General features: G+C 40.4%; 2 protein-coding genes across 4 annotated transcripts in view; both read right to left on the reverse strand.

Moving 5' to 3' along the window:
• Positions 1-3,818, reverse strand: part of pacs2 (phosphofurin acidic cluster sorting protein 2) — a 63,133-nt gene extending 59,315 nt beyond the window's left edge. Inside the window, exon 1 of one of the 2 annotated variants that reach the window (XM_038728718.1) lies at positions 3,425-3,818. In XM_038728718.1, the coding sequence (XP_038584646.1) occupies positions 3,425-3,543 (119 nt within the window). In that variant the 5' untranslated portion in view covers positions 3,544-3,818. The remainder of the gene's footprint in view (positions 1-3,424) is intronic. The other variant, XM_038728719.1, reaches the window with a different exon arrangement.
• A 5,731-nt stretch (positions 3,819-9,549) lies between these two features.
• Positions 9,550-16,702, reverse strand: srsf5a (serine and arginine rich splicing factor 5a). 2 transcript variants are annotated; one of them, XM_038728740.1, is made up of 8 exons: positions 16,557-16,702; positions 15,027-15,161; positions 14,873-14,943; positions 13,862-13,999; positions 13,098-13,167; positions 11,523-11,596; positions 11,325-11,429; positions 9,550-10,867 (listed from the first exon to the last, which is right to left on the reverse strand). In XM_038728740.1, exons 2-8 carry the CDS (start codon positions 15,150-15,152, stop codon positions 10,555-10,557), a joined length of 897 nt encoding a protein of 298 aa, XP_038584668.1. In that variant the 5' UTR covers positions 15,153-15,161; positions 16,557-16,702; the 3' UTR covers positions 9,550-10,554. The 2 variants fall into 2 exon arrangements, with proteins under 2 accessions (XP_038584668.1, XP_038584666.1); XM_038728738.1 differs by having other exon boundaries at positions 13,098-13,176.
• Between the last annotated feature and the right edge of the window lie 334 nt (positions 16,703-17,036).

The following is a 17,036-nucleotide window of genomic DNA, read 5'->3' on the forward strand; positions in this document are numbered from 1 at the left end:
CATATTTAATGAACAGATCTGAGAGTGGTATTGATTGCCTCATCCTTGGCAAGAAAGCGAGTTTCCTAAAATGTTGAATTATTCTTTTAAAACAGCAGCACAGCACTTACCAACGCTGCTGCTGGCACAGACATTATTAAATTATGACTCAAGATACATTTTTACAGTTTTTGTCTACAAACTGTTTACAAACTAAGGACTCAGCATGTTGGGGATGATCTGCTTCTGATGAGCATCAATTTGACTGTGTAGGACCGCGTGACTCATAAAATAGAGTAAATTAAATGTGTGAAAACACTGATTGTGCACAATTTTCAGCAATAACTTCTAGTGCTTTGCTAAAATCTGCAAAAAGATTCTCCCATGTGTGTCCTCCACTGCGAGAGGTGCCCTATGGAGAGTTTTCTTGCAAGTTTACGTTCAGTGCTCAACAAAATAAATTGTGTGCCTCCTTGGGGGCTAACAAACATGTCTGCTAGCCAATCTTCTTCTTCCCTGCCTTTGTTGATGTACTGTTGCATTTCCTCCACCTGTACACCAGTGGAATAATGTGAAGCTTTTGGCAGGAATGTGTATTGCATGTGTGTGCACAAGATTAAAAAAACAGGGACACATCATTTAAAAAAACGCTTCATTACACTGCTAGAGCTCAAACACTCCGCAGTTTGGATGCTTTAAGAGAAGCGAGCTAACTTCTCTGCTGAAAAATGTTTAAAAAAGGAAAAAATTGTCTGCCCTGTGAAGATGGACAGCCTGTTTGTCTGTCTGTTTAGCCACCTTGAGAGGCTGCATCACTGAATGAGACAGTTGATTTGACATCTGGTTAACAAGCTGACTTCCTCCTGTCTAAACTCTGACAAACAGCGGTCAATAGAAAGCTGCAGTGATCTTGATTGGCAGTTTCCTTCACACAAGAAGTGAGATGACTTTGCTGAGCCCCATTCACACCAACTCACTCCCTCATTTAAAATAAAGTAGATCTCTACAGTCAAGCAGCTTCATGTGATGGCCTACACTGTTCGTGTGGTCATGACACACAAGCAGGGTCACCGGGGGATTAAACCTGCGTTTTAGTTACAGGAACCTTTTTATCTACTTGTCCACTCTGCTGAATAACATCCCAGCTACGCAATTCCTGAAAATGAAGTAGTCTTATTTCAGCTAAAAGCCATGTAATGTACTACCCACTGAATTAGTATTAACTTAAGAGGATAGAGAGATGTTAAGGAGAGACTGTCATCACTTTAATATAAATAAATAAAAACACACATATACTCCCCTAACCACCATATTAATTACAGCTTCTCCACAGGCTGACAGCTGCTGACCAAGTCTGACAGCAGGTATTAGTCAAGTGGGGTTTAAACCACAAAGAAAAATGAATAATCCAAGCCTGAATATTCATTAGATTTCAATATGCTCTCCAGAAACACTAGGGGTCTTCTTCGGGTCTTTTTTCTGACCTTTTCCAGTGAGGTTTTAGCTAAGTTTAAAGTGCTAAAGAAAAAGAACCTTGCATGGAGCTGCAAGGTTAATGAGAGAGTAACGCCTGCATGCTGACTCCAAATGACAAATTACTTTAAATAGATCTGAATCTTCAGAATGTTTAAAAATGGATACAACACCCAGAGGTATGTTTTTACATCTCCCAAAAGAGTCCTACATCTAGTATTGATGTCTTGTTTGTCTCATGACTCAACATGCATTTCAGGAAAATAGACAGCGGATACAAGTGTGGTAATAGCCTCTTTTTTTTTCATTTATACTATTCAATGCATGAAAAACATCTGACATAACCAGTAAGTGTCTGAAAGCTAATTTTCTGTAATTGCTTAACAAGGTTACAGGACAATGTGGCTAATTTTAATATTAAGAAAGGTTTCAGATAGAACTAGATTACACAGCGCGCTTAAAGACCCAGAGAATATGGGCTAATGCGATTATTCTCATTATTGATTATTCTGCTGGTTATTTTGTTGCAAAAATGCCCATCACAAGTTCTCACAGCCCAAGATGACGTCCTCAAATTGCTTGTTTTGTCTGACCAAGAGTCCAAAAGTCAAAGATATTACATTTTCTAAATGAAATGAAAAGAAGAAGCTGTAACCAGAAAATGTTTTCACCTTACTGATAAATTTTCTGTCACCTGAATGTTTATTGTTTCAGCTCCAATTTCTGATTTTAGTTTGCATAGTGTCTGTTATAGACCAGATGGACAAACAATGCAAACAAACGCTGATGAAGAAAAAGCTAGTAAAAGGACCACAAGTTAGCTTTGTTTTGTAAAAGTAATATTTTCAAGATAAAGAATGAAATTATACGCAATGATAACACAGACAAGAAAGAACTCCTTTGAGAGAAAACGATAAGTTGAATAATAGATTTCTCGTTAAACAAAAAGTTAATCTGCAAAAATGTTGATAGTCAATTAATCGTTTATTATGCAAAATTCCAAACTTTTAATAACTCTAGCTTCTAAACTGTGAGGATATGCTGCTTTTCTCTGCTTCGTGTCACTGTAATATATATATATATATATATATATATATATATATATATATATATATAATATCTTTGGATTCTGAAGAGTTGGTCTAATAAATGAAAAAACTCATTTGATGACATCACATTAAGCTTTTGGAAACATTATGAGCATTTCCCATTGTTTTCTGACATTTAAAAAGACGAAACAATTAATAGATTAACCAATAATGAGAATAATCGTTAGCTGCAGCCCTACAGTGGAAATCATAACAGCTTCTGAGCTCACCTTAAGAAACCCATCTCCATGACACAGATGATGGTTGTGCCAGAAAAAAAGCTACTAACTGAATCTGGAGTCTAATAATGGCCTACAAGCCTAACCTGAGCAATACATCACAATTTGGCACCAGGGGCTTTCAGTGTGAGCACAGCCTCTGAGTCTCTGGGGGTCACAGGAGCCAAATGGTCTCCATGGTGCAGCCTGGCACAATGAGCTGGCATAAAGCTGGTTATCTTAACAGCTGGGTGGGTGATTATGAGCATTCAGGGTTTTTAACACAAAGTATATCTGAAGAATAAACACCTTTACAGCCTGATTTAACACTGCACCAACCATGGAGCTGGATAATTTGTTTATGAATTGGTCTTTGTTTGTGTTGGTGCCTGTTTGTCAAATGGGGCTCCCCAACCAGAAACCATACAGTAATTTACCCACCTTTTTGTATTTTATTTACCACTATCTTTAAACAATGCATATAGCAGAATGAGCATTATGGCATTGCAGGGCCTGCATGGGCATCCACTTGGCATGATAATTCATCTAGCTGGTGGTAAGCCGCTGTGCAGCTGGAACGTTAGCAATCCGACAAATGACAGCCTAAACGTCTGGCGCATTGGAAACGCAGGCTCTAAAGTTTAAAAGGACGGTGCAATGCCTTACCTCGGGATGCAGTTAGGGGAGGATCCATCTATCTCCCATGTTGCAAAGAGGTTCATGGGCACCGGTCTGTTGAGAGCCCCGCTGCCGGGGAAACTCAACCTGCCACTTCTCTCCGCCATGGTCCGGGTTGCGGGTGGGACTGTCCGACACCGAGGTGGGGATTTGTCAACAATACACCAGTGCTGGTCGTGTGTGTGTGTGTGTGTGCGCGCGCGCGTCTGTGTCCGTGAAGTAAGTTAAAGCTGTGACACGCTCACGTTATTGCGATGTGGACGGAGGAGGACGAGCTCATTTCTCCGTCCTTGTTAAGCCGGGCAGGTCGGTGTGGTCCTCTGTGCCGCGGAGGAACTGCAGTGGGAGAAGCGCATGAGTGAACCGACCGACCGCTGAGCTTGTTGTGCCTACCACGCTGCTCCGAGAGTATGAGGGGTGACTAGTGCCACACAAGCGAGGGGGGTGCAAAACGAGTTTTTTTATTTTGGCAATAGTAGGGATATACAACTTAAAAAAGTTTGTATTATGTAGGTCTATTTATTTTATATAAGTATCTCCCACAGCTACCTAAAGCTCCTTGGACCTCACCAAGGGTGGTGATGGTGCAGGAGACCTGGGTTTACTTGGGTTTACTGTGACACATCCACCAATGTGTCCCTGAGCAAGACACTTAACCCGTAGTTGCTCCAGAGGCGTGCAACCTCTGATATATATATGTAGCAATCGGAAGTCACTTTGGATAAAAAGCATCAACTACCTGACTTTTTATTTTTTAAACCTCTACAGGGCAGCTGGATGATCCCCTCTAGATATCAGAATTCACCCCATTTATGCCTGGTATTGAAATGTGGTCTGCTGTGATTCTCTATCCAGTTAATAAAACAATCTGGTCCTGCTTTTTTTTTTTTTACCTTTATTTATTGAGGGGAGCTTCACTGAGAGCTCTCTTTTGCACATAGTTACACATTCACACCTGGAAGCTGGAGGTTATGGGCCTTGCTCAAGGGCACCTCAGTGGTGGTAAATGAGGGAGGGCAAGCACTGCTTGGTTTACTTTCCACACCCAGATTTTATCCTGCCGGTCCAGGGACTTAACCGGCGGTCACAAGCTCGCTTCTCTAACCTTTTCATTTCAACCTGCATGTGAGTAATTTGAGGTGGTTGCAAATCTGCCCCAGACTCCCTGAAAAAAATCACATAGTAAGTCGTTGTCCAGTTGACAAATTCTTAATTATTTATTTTATTATTAGTCCTCTTGTAAATGCACCCCACCACACAGTTATTTTTTACTTTATATCATTAATTTCCCACCCGTATTGATTTAATTTTTCACATAGTTCTGTTAATAACAAATCTTTTGGTGCTTTCATGATACATAATAAACCCATAATTAGTTATTAGAGGTGTGTCTCTTTCAAGCTTCTTGCTTGCTATATTTTAGCTAGCTAAAAACAAATATCTGTGAACTCTAATGGTATGCTCTGTGTGGATGTCAGAGTGTTGTAGGCTACAGATTGTGTTTACATCTACCTAAGAGTTAAATAAAATGTGAGCCCGACTTCCTCCAGATGTGCTCGAGCAGATCCCATCACATGTTGCTAATGTTGGCTGTGTGAACACTCTGATGTGTGTGTGATGTATAGGCTTATTAAATTGTGATGGTGCCTGTTATGCACTCATTCTGCTGAATCAAAATCAGACTCCGCTGTAATGCCTGGCATGTGTACACATACGAAGAATGTGACTCAGGATTGTACATTGCTCATGATGCGCTTACTCATACAAAAATATAAAATCACAATAATAAAAATAAAATAAAATCAGACACAGACTTCAATGTAGACAACACAAATATACACACTATGAAAAAAAGCAATATAGACATATTGACAAACAGTGCAGTGAGCAGAGTGCAAAGGATGCAGGAATACATGTCGGAGGTGGATGTGATATACGGGTACATATACATGCATACATGTACACATGTACACAGTGCAATGAAGCGTAGTGCAAAAGATGCTGGAATAAATAAGTATAAGTGTTTTGTTCAGGAGTTATGACTTGAGGTAGGTGGACTGGTATTCTGTATCTACAATATGACATTATAATAGTATGAACAGCACTGACATAGAGAATGGTGAATAAATAATAAGTGGAGAGTTACTGGGTTATTGCACAAGAATTGTTCCTGACACCGTGAGTCAGAAATCAGCTGTTCATCAGAGTGATGGTTTATGGGAAGAAACTGTTCCTGTTGGTTTTGGCGTACAGTGCTCCGTAACGCCTACCAGAGGGGAGAAGCTGTAACAGACTGTATCCGGGGTGAGATAGATCTGCAGTGATGTTTCCTGCCTGTTTCCTGACTCTAGAAATGTATAAGTCCTGAATGGAGGGCAGGTTGGCACAGATGATCTTTTCTGCAGTCCTGACTGTCCGTTGTAGTCTGACCCTGTCCTTTTTGGTGGCAGATCCAAACCAGACAGTGATGGACGTGCAGAGGACAGACTGGATGATAGCTGTGTAAAAGTGGATCAGCAGGTCCTTAGGCAGGTTGAGCTTCCTGAGCTGGCGCAGGAAGTACGTCCTCTGCTGGGCTTTCTTGATGATGGTGTCCGTGTTGGGCTCCCACTTCAGGTCCTGGTAAATAGTGGATCACAGAAACCTGAAGGATTCCACAGCAGACACAGTGAGTATGGTGATGGGGGGCAGAGTTGGGGGGCTCCTCCTGAAGTCCACGATCATCTCCACAGTTTTGAGCGTGTTAAGCTCCAGGTTGTTCTGGCCACACCAGAGAGCCAGCTGATCTCTCTCACTCTTCAGCTAGACTAAGTAAGCATGTTATTTTTGTTTAAGAGCTGGAATGGTCATAGTAACTTTGCAGTACTATAGGAGAGGACATAAAATGTGCTGTGTCAGGAAAGACACTGTTATTACAAGATTATGTCATTATAATGAGAAACAGAGCATTTTTTGTTTTATGGTGGCCCTTATCTTCTGCCATAGACAGGTTCATTTGAACGACGCTGCTCTCGGCCGTCTTCAACTGACTTGTATCTCTGGCATCACACACCTCCCATACCTTTATCCCAACAACGTCATCGAAGGTCTCTCTCTCCGCGCTGCATTTTGCCGACTTTGTTGGCAGGTGCAGCCAGTGCAGGTCTGGGCGGATCCGTGTGCACAAGCCGTGTCGCCAGATCGATTTCCCCAAATTATCACTGCACAGAAACACAGGAGCACTGCTACCAACTACACCACCTTTGCATGTCAGAGTGCTGCTTGTAAAATGGAAAATCTTCAGGGTCACAAGTGTAGCAGTTTCACTTTCTCTCATTATGCGATTTGGTGTATTTTAATCAGCCACTTTTACTCAATGTTTTGATCTCACCTGGATTTTCAGGCACCTGCCCTGCTGATGTCATACTATTGATCACTCCTATTCAATATGCACAGCCAAGTATTCTTCCTAATATCCATCTTGATGACATCTTCCCACAAGCAGGTACTGCCACCACGTGGTTAAAGACGAACACGATTGAAATACTGAATGACCTTTTGTTCTCATGTACACACATTTCTATTAGTAAATATATTAAGATTTGCCAACTTAGAACAAGCCTGCAAACAACCTCGTTTAGCTCTTGCTTTTGGGAAGAGGAACCATTCACTATCAAGGTTTTCATGGACTGTATGGCATGGGCTTTAAGGATTAGTATAAGCTGCAGCATAAGCTGTTATCATAGCTTATTTATAAGAACTGTTTCATCAATGGGCCCTCCTTGCTTATACTATGTGTAGTGACCTTGGAGACATGTGTTTCTTAAAGACATATATGCAGGGACGTGTACAGACATTTTGGGGGGCAGGGGCTAAAGTAAAAAATATATATTTTGAATAAATGACTGCACCAAGGAGAGGGACATTAAAATTAATTGTTTAAATATGTTTTGTTTCACATGCAAAATAACTTTCAGCTTCAGACAGCCAAGCAACAGAATATTGAATTGCCTGACTACATTGATCAAATACATTGCTATTATAATTACACTTACCAAGCGTGTGCGCGCACACACACACACACAGGGACTTATTTTCACAGGAGGGCTGTCTGTATCATGTTAAGATGTATCAGCATAAAACAAACTTATAGAATGGACAGTTATTAGATGAGGAGCCTGCTGTCCAAATGATGAAGTTACTGTTTAAGGCAGGACACTTTTTTCATGTAGTGGTCAATTTTGAGATGGTGGTGTATTTTGCTTCCATGTCTTCTTTTACTCTAATGGAAAGAAAAACTACAAAATACACATTTAAATGGTTTGTTTTTAGGCCTTAGTACCTCCATCTGTTTGCATCTGTAGATTTCTTTTAAATGAACCAAAACCATCTAATCTGCATATTAAACGTAAAATTTCAGGGGAAAAGACTCTTGATGTAAGTCATTAGCTGAGGAAGTTCTGTGGTGATATGCTTTAGTTATTTTGTTAATCCTGTTCACCTGCAGTGCCTTGTCAAATGTAGGCAAATAATTCATGCCTAATTTGCACATCAATGTGGCAATTGTGATGATGTTATTAGACACAAATTTTACTGTATTCAACTGTAGTGTCTCCATTAAGTATATTATATTAGCCTGTATGGCCATGATATATTGTCTTAGCTAAACTTTAGCTAACTTATTACATTAGCTAGTAGCTCATGGGTCATTTATTTTAGAAAGACACAAAGCTATATCTGGCTAATTAGCTGTAAACTCGAGGCACTGGTAGTTTAGTTCATCACCACTTACCTCCACACAAGCCAAGAAAAACACAATAGGGAGCCGATGCTGAAAGAGAGAAAGGAGAGATAGGGAATCGGAACTAGAGTCTAATCTCTCCACTTGATTTTTTATTCAACAAATATATTTGTTTGAAAGCTGTGCGCTAACAGGAATATATATTAATTTATGAAAATATACCAAAAAAAGGAAGAAAGCTTTTGATGTCTATGTGTGTGAGCATATACTGTAGGTGTATGTTTCCTTTGGATCAGTTTATGTTCAGTTTAGTGATTTATTTCCCACTGTGGGCAAAGGAAAAACATTATAATTTGTGAAACTAGCTTTCTCCTTCATGTAAGATGGCAGCAAGTTCTCACTAGGGATCATCCACCAGTGCAGGACAGTGGTCTGTCATACCCACGCTCCCTCAAAACTTGCGACATCTGTGGCATTGTGCTGTGTGATGAAACTGCATATTTTGGAGTGGCCTTTTATTGTGGCCAGCCTAAGGCACACCTGTGCAATACCCATGCTGTCTGATCAGCATCTTAATATGCCACACCTGTGAGGTGGATGGATTATCTCGGTAAAGAAGTGCTCATTAACACAGATTGACAGTTTTGTGAACAATATTTGAGAAATAGGCCTTTTGTGTACATAGAGAAAGTGTTAGATCTTTGAGCTCAGCTCATGATGAATGGGGCAAAAACAAGTGTTACGTTTATAATTCAGTGTAGGTAGGCCAGCAGGTCATTAATTCAGGCCACGCTTACTACAGCCCTGCAACAGTCAGCCACCAACTTCTGTCATTTTTGTAAGAGCATGTGATTTATTGATTGCTGTCAGGATGTAAAGAGAGAATAAGTTTCTGATTGATGTACAACCTGATTTACTGCTGAACAACTTCCCACATGCATTGTACTTTGACTTTTCATATTCTTTAATAAAATGAAGTCACAGGAGTGTTCACTGCGGTCCATCTTTCACTACTGTTGTGACATTAGCCATCCATGCATTATAAACACAGACACGCTGTTGCTAAATATTATTGACCTGCAGGACCCACCGTTAAAGACAAATGTTTTATACATACGCAACTTCATGTATGACATACATTGGTCCTGGCAGATAGCCTTGATCTTGCAGATATGTAGCCTTTGTTTGATTACGTTTATAAATCAATCTGCAGAACCAAAATTCAAATTCACTACGCATTTGGCTCAAAATTGTAACTTGTTTTTGGTTACCAACCATATTGCAAACTAACACTTTCCCACACTGATCTGCATTAGCAGCACACTATGTATGTATGTATGTATGTATGTATGTATGTATTCATTGCAGGACAGAATACATTTGGGCTGCCAGATTTTACAGTTTGTGAAAGCTTTATTCGATTAAACTGCAGAGACTTAAAGTATGAGTCTCCTGACCCACATTCACAAAATATTTTTAAAAAAAAGTCACCTTTCTTTCTGGACGTTAAAAAATTAAAGGACAATATGCAGTGAGTGTTTTATTAGTATCAAATTAATAAACTTATTTAGAAACATTTCTTCCTGCTGAAATTGACACACTTGCGTTCAGACTCACAATACCCCACAGGCCACGGCTGGAGATAAAGTAAATAAAAGCAAAGATTAAATCACAAATACAAGACAAGGTCCTGATACAGCAGTGTTGAACCCCCCCCCCCCCAAAAAAAAAGCCAGTCAAAACAAATGCCAGATTCCAACATCACTACACAAGAAAGCTGAAATAAACCACCAACTGAGATGTTTGCATTGTTATGTTCACATATCAGGGCAGTGAATGCAACACACGGAGGCACCCGTTACGGTGCCTCATCAGAAGCATAATCACAGTTTCACGGCAATGCCAAGAACCCGCATCACAAACAAAAACATACAACATTTTGGAGAATGAATACCATTCCCACCTAAACTTTGAACTGCTCTGAACACTCAGGCAAAGCACAGGGGAGCGGATGGAATCATAACATGGCAAACAGCTAGGATAGGCTGCAGGACTGACAGGTACCACTGATCAAAATGTTTGTCACTTGGTATTTCATCAAAAATATGAAGGAGTTTTTAAAAGAGGGAAGTTTATAAATCATGAAGTAACAGGAAAAAAAAAAAAAACAATTTTCCCCATGGAAGTTGATCTTAACAAAAACAACAAAGAAATCTAAGTCAATCTAGGCAACATTAATGACTGAAGATGTCATTTCAAAAGAAGCCATAAAAAAGGCAATTTTCTCCCCTTCATTTAAAAAAAAAAAAAAAATTCAAAAAAAAAAATCACATGCCACCAGTCAGGCCTATGGTGAGCAAACTACCAGTCTATTTTACAGCCTACGGATGTACCACTCTCAGTGCTTGCTGTCGACTGAGGCGGAGCGGGAACGTGACCGGGAGCGGGAGCGAGAGCGTGACCGGGAGCGAGACTGTTTGTTCTGAGCAGGAGCAGGTGAGCGGGAGCGAGACCTGGAGCGGGACTTGGAGCGAGACTTGGAGCGAGACTTGGACCTGGAGGGGGATCTGCCAGTGGCCTTGCCCCCTCCTGATGTCCTCCTCTCTGGGGTGCGACTGGCGGACCTGGAGCGGCTCCTGGAACGGTTGCGGCTCCTAGAACGACTCTTGGAGCGGGAGTAGCTGCGGGATCGGGAGCGGCTCTTGCTGTGACTGTTGGAAGAGAGGAATGGTAATTTTTAAGATCCATCCTGTAGAATTATGCAGTTTCACCATGGATGGAATAACAATACTACAATTCATGACGATCTTCAAAACACACTGGGCAGGATCTCTATGTAAAAAACAAGAATCCAAAATTATGTCAGGTTCTGTTTGGTGCATTGGGTTCAACCACCGAATCATTTCTCTGTGGTAGACGTCTTGCTTCCATTTTCTATACTAAGCTAAGTGTCTGCTGGGTCTAGCTTCATATTTAATGCACAGACATTAAGAGTGATAATGCTTCTCTCATGTAACTATTGGCATGAAAACAAATACAAAAGGTACCAGCCCTCAGGAAGTGAGGAGCTGTGTCCAGGTAACTGATGTTATCATTTTTTGCTGCTACTATCGGGGGCCACAAAAGTGCAAACACATGTAAACAGCTACAGTTTTAACAACAACTCACCTTCTGCTGTCCTCAAAGATCTTTAGCTTGCGTCCATTCAGTTCTGTCCCATCAAGCTTTGAGATGGCATTCTTCATGTCACTGCGGGATGCAAACTCAACCACTCTGTATTGAAGCAGAAACAAAACGTTCATTAGGACCAAACGCAGAAGACAAAGACTATTTAAGGAGGTTTTAACTGACAGGAGAGCAACTCACCCTTCATTTTTGTTGGGTCTGTGAGCGTCCACAAAGGTAACTTCACCTGCTTTTCTCATCAGGTCTTTCAGGTCCTGTTTCAAAGCATAATATAGGATTAGTGACCGAGAACAAAACTCAAGGTGCCAGTGAGAACCTTTTCAGACCTGGAGGAGAGAAGTGAGCAGGCAGCAAGACACCAGCACACACTGAAACATGGGTTATCTAATGCTGACTTTTGTCACTTGATAAGCTCCCATTTCAGTGGAGGGCATGTAAATAAAAAGAGCCACTGAAAATGGTTTGTGTGGACAAGTGTTGCCTTTACTCAAACTGTTTTTAAAGTCCCATTCACTGTCTCCATGAATTTGCTTTTAGTTGTTTTTAGCTCATCAGCAAAAAACAAATTCAGCTCCATATAGTGAGACGCCTGACAGGTAACAGCAGTTAGGGCTTTAATGTATTTTAGGTTAAAACTATGCATTGTTTTTTGCACACAAGTTAATATTTGATTTTGTGTCTGAGCATGTGAGATGAACCTTTGTATTTATTTGGTGGTTGGATAATAGTGCTATGGGGTAAGTGGACAAAACTGATCTAGATTTTCTTTATGTTCATATGACCAATAAAGTATATTTGGCTCAAAAGTCGTTAAGTGTTTACATAGTAAAACTGCTTCCTTTCCCATTTGAGACTGTAATTCAACACCCCTTTACCACCCGACCCTGAACAAACCCAATCACATGAGTTTTATGCTACTTACCGCTCCATACCCAGGAAGATATTAGCATAGAGCCACTTGTCCAAATAGCAAATGGGAACCAATGCAGTGTTAAGCCCTTGAGAAACGACCTCGGCCTTGACTCAGCATCCGGCCTCCACAAGTAAGGAACCACCAGAGTGTAAGTAGGGGGAGGGGTGTGCGCCCGACTCAACACCCCCCCCAGCTCCATCAGCAACAGAAAAAGACCCAAACGGGAGAGTGTAGGGACCGTGGATTTGAGGGGGGTTACAGCAGTCGGGGATGCCAGCCCACAGAACCTCCAGACTGTGGCTACGGACCTCCTAAGGCTACCGTATCCTGCGCTAGACCACTTTCACCCGCTACGGGGCCCAGCCAAGACTTTAGACCGGCGGCAACTGCGTGTGAGGAGAGGCACCAAATGGACACTATTCAGAAAAACAACCAGGAGAGGGCGCTACACACTTCTGACACCTCCGTGGAGGATGTGCATTCACCTCTGATTAAAGGAAACCATATCAGAGCAGCTGTTAAAAAACAAGTTAAATGTTTTTGGTAAGAATTCATATCAGCAGCAATAACGTGCTTTTTTTTCGGGGGTGGGGGGTGGGGGGGGGGGAATGTAGACGGAGGTTAAGTAAAAAATATATATACACTGGGGGCTTTCTATTGTTAATTGGCCAATTTAGATTTTTTTTTTTTTATGTAATCCGACTATAGACATATTGACCTGGTCCGATCAAGTGAATGCTGCTTTATTCTAAAAAAAACATTTCATTAAAAGGGTGATGTTTACACTTTTTTTTTAAAAGCTTGTGTTGTTAGATACACAAGAAAGTTTAATAAGCGCTTACCTGCCAGCTAATCCGTGAAGAGAGGTTCTCTACAATGAGCCTGTGGTCAGTCCGCACAGGAGGTCCATACCTGTCCAGTCAACAAGTAAAAAAAATAATAGAAAGATACTTTAATACGACATTTTCCACTGAAAAGAGGGCAGGTCAAATTTTTTACTACAAAAGGCGACATCCAAATCAAACTGGAAAGACCTGACTATTAAATACGGGCAATAAATTTCACCTGGATTTATTCTCACTGCACAGACAATTTTGCTTCATGTTCACTGGGGTTGTATTTACTCTGACAGCTACAACAATTTGAATTTGATTCAGTAGTGGAACAACAGGTTCACATAAATGACTTGACTAATGCTACTAAAAAGAGTAGCATCACATTTTTTTGCACGTGTTTTCTGCCACATGAATGCATATAATAAACTGCACTTTGTCTTTGGCACAACCAGATGAAATAAGATATACGCCCTCACCTTACAACGCGATGAAAGATAGAATTACTAATCACAATCAAAGGATAAGTATAACAAATTGTGTTCTTTATATTAGCAAGAGTAGAGAAGCTTTGTGACACATTCATCATTTGCGTTTACTCAAATACAAGCATGCTACTAGAAAACCGTCTCTCCAGTTTCTTCATAATTTATTTGCATTGCATATCCATGACGACATATGATAACACAATTAAACAATGTTTTCTCATGACAGTTCTATAATTAGACAAAAGATTTCACTTGGCTATGTGGCAAAACTCCTGGCAAATCTACCTGGATCCACTGCTGCGAGACTGACGATAGCCGCCACCACCACCTCCACCTCCACCTCCTCCGCCACCTCCGCCGAAACGACCCATTCCAGGGCCGCCACCTCTTCCTCTTCTGGAGCGAGCATGCTCAATAGTGACCCTGAAAAGAAGAGTGAGAACATTTTAATGATGAGTAAAAAACTTTAATGTTACAAATAGGTCTATAAAGGAAGAAATAAGTGGTTGATTTTAAGTCCATGATAGTCTCATAGTTAGTCATCATTCTGTCTGAGCTGACTTAAAATAAACCATTTAATGGATTAAACTTTGTTTTTAGAAGGGAATTCACTATTAAATGCATCAGACACATCCTACTTCACAGGAAATAAAGAACTGCAGTGATGTTGTCTAGAGAAAAGCTGGAGCTGAAACAGACACTGAATTATTAAACAACTGCCAGAACAGCACACATGCAGGTTATTTTACAGCAATTAGGACACAGTATCTGATCCACAGTTGTAAGCCGTGCATTTCACTGAAACTATTTTTGCTTGAAGTTATTCTTGTATGAATGTTTACTTCTTGTTTTGAGGGACTTAAGAGTCATGTCTCCCACTGTGAATCGTGAGAATTTAGAGCAGACCTGACATTTCAGGAACAACATGGTATTTGTCTGCAGCACAGTACCTGCAGTTTTAGAACACTCCAAATTCAGTTTTGTCTAAACAAATATATATATATATATATATATATATATATATATATATATATATATATATATATAGCGCTGCAAGAAAGCTGCAGACTTTTAAATTCTGTCCTCACAAAATAAAGACGTTCTTCATGGTGGGGAGTAAACATGTTACACCACAGCTAGTATTCAGGAGGTAATCAAAAACATGTAGGAGGAGGGTGAAGACCAGTATTGGCTAACCTTGCTGTGATGGTAGTTAAATGCTGCACTTCTTTTTGGTTAAAGACCTGCCATTTAGTCTAATTAAGAACACAAAGAAACCATTTAAGATTTCAGTACCTTTCACTGCACAATTCTTTGCCATTTAACTCATACACAGCATCATCTGCATCTCTGTGGTCATCAAATTCCTGTGGGGAAGAAAGAAAAGGTTATTTTCTAAAGATTTTGTAAGAATTTGTAATTCACACAAAGAGGTCCGTCAGTCACTCACCACAAAGCCAAATCCATTCTTCAAGTTGATTTCCCGAATCCGTCCATATCCCTTGAAAAACTTCTCCACATCCCTCTCTCTGGCATGCGGGCTCAAGCGGCCAATGAAGACACGACAACCACTCATTGTTCTCTTCTGAAATGAGAAAACACAATATTTGGTAACCATTAAACCAGGGTGGGAGAAACAGTGGCGTAAACACAGCTTAATGTTTGACTTCACTTTGCCAATAGTTTGCTTTAGACATGCCCAAGCTTAATTAGTAACAGATCAATTACTGATGAGAAATGCAGGACAAGATGGCACAAACTGTGTTCATAACTTCAAATCGTGCAGCATCACATCTTCACATTGCTGAAGCTTCTTTTGCTAAGAGTGCCTATTCTGTAAAAGGAGTCAAGTCTTGGAACTTGCAATCGGCTGCAAAATTCATGTACAAGTCCTGATTGGTTCAGCAAAAAACTTGTGCTCACTTCAAGTCTTCTGCAGTTCCTGCTACATGTGCTTTATTGAATCGTGATAAACTAATTTTACCTCCTTATATCTTGCGAATTAGCAACTGCTAACAACAATATGATACACATTGCTGATTTCAGTCCATCTATGCCAGCTCTATCGGTCCTTACTAAAAACAATAAATAAGAACCACAAGTCTATATTAGCATCTAGAATTATCTATTGATTCACACTACATATACACGCCTTAGATCCTAGTTTGAGAAACAGTTTTTTTATTCGTGAAAAGGGTCAGACTAGTATCACTTTAAGACAGGTCTATACTGCAAACGTCTCATGTGAAACTGAGCCAACAGGATTAAAGCAACATGATCCAGATCTGTTCCGACCAGTTTCGATCCAGTCGTTCATGATCACACAAATGCGTAACTAATTATCCGATCTTCTGATTAGACACACCTTGCCTAGCTAAACGTAACGCAACATAAAAAAAAGCCCTGCAATGATTCTCATCTAAATAAAGGATATTAGTTTTGTAGAGGTGTAAAGTCACCATTTATATCTTTAAGAAGTACTTGAAGAATTTGAGGCGACGTGCTGCCGAAATATCGTACATTACAGGTACGACAGGTTGCCATTATATTTTGTAATCTGGGTTGAAATCATCGCAACAGTCGACCGCTTGGGCCTAACTTTTAGCTTGCTAGCGTTAGCCCTTTAATAACGTTACGATGACACGCTGCTGCGAGGTTGTGAAAATGTCTCAATTACCTTAAATCCACGCGACGTTAAAATGAGGAATGTAAGATGTGAACATTGAACATCTGCAACACAGCATTCTAGTTTAGCCGTCTACTTTAAACTTAAGTAAGCTATCTTTATCTTTCGTGCTTGTCCACATCGGTTTTAGCTCGCCTCGAGGTCGATTTCAGTTAGCTATGGCGAGCTAGCTACCTACCGTTAGCTACAAAGACATCATTCACCGTCGAAACATACGAACAGCACAGTTAAATATTTTTTAAAACATCGTTAAGTTAAAACAAATGTTCAATGCGGATTCAGTCAGATTCTCACCAAATGTTCTTCTTCAGAGCGTCTCCGATTTTGTTGTTACGTCGCTGATTAGCTGCAACTTTAACTGCTTCGTCCCTGCCCTAGTCGACTGTATCAAAATGGCGAGTGAGTCCAAAGAACCGTGGCAGGGAACAGGAAATGAAGCTGCAGTTACGTTGCCAGTTTGGGGTTGGTCATTAACCGCCGCAGTTAATACCTAACTTGGTTAAAGTTGACGACTTTGCCCCTTTGCTGTTCAAACAAGTATCGCACCGGTTGTATTAACTTATTAGAGTGAAATAAACATCAGCCTCCATAGTAAAAATGCAGTAGATGTTCTTTAATTATAAAACAAATAAGCAGCGCTACTTTGAATCCTCAAAGAAGGATACAACACGGATTTGGCAACCCACGTTAACCCACTTCTCAAGCAGTGGAAGAAAGTAGTGCTAGAAATCAAGTAGTATCAACTGCTCACGTATTCATACATTATTTCTCTTT

Source organism: Micropterus salmoides, unplaced genomic scaffold (assembly GCF_014851395.1).
Source record: "Micropterus salmoides isolate LMB-PRFRI ecotype aquatic unplaced genomic scaffold, ASM1485139v1 Ms_hic_scaffold_19, whole genome shotgun sequence".
Lineage (NCBI taxonomy): Eukaryota > Metazoa > Chordata > Actinopteri > Centrarchiformes > Centrarchidae > Micropterus > Micropterus salmoides.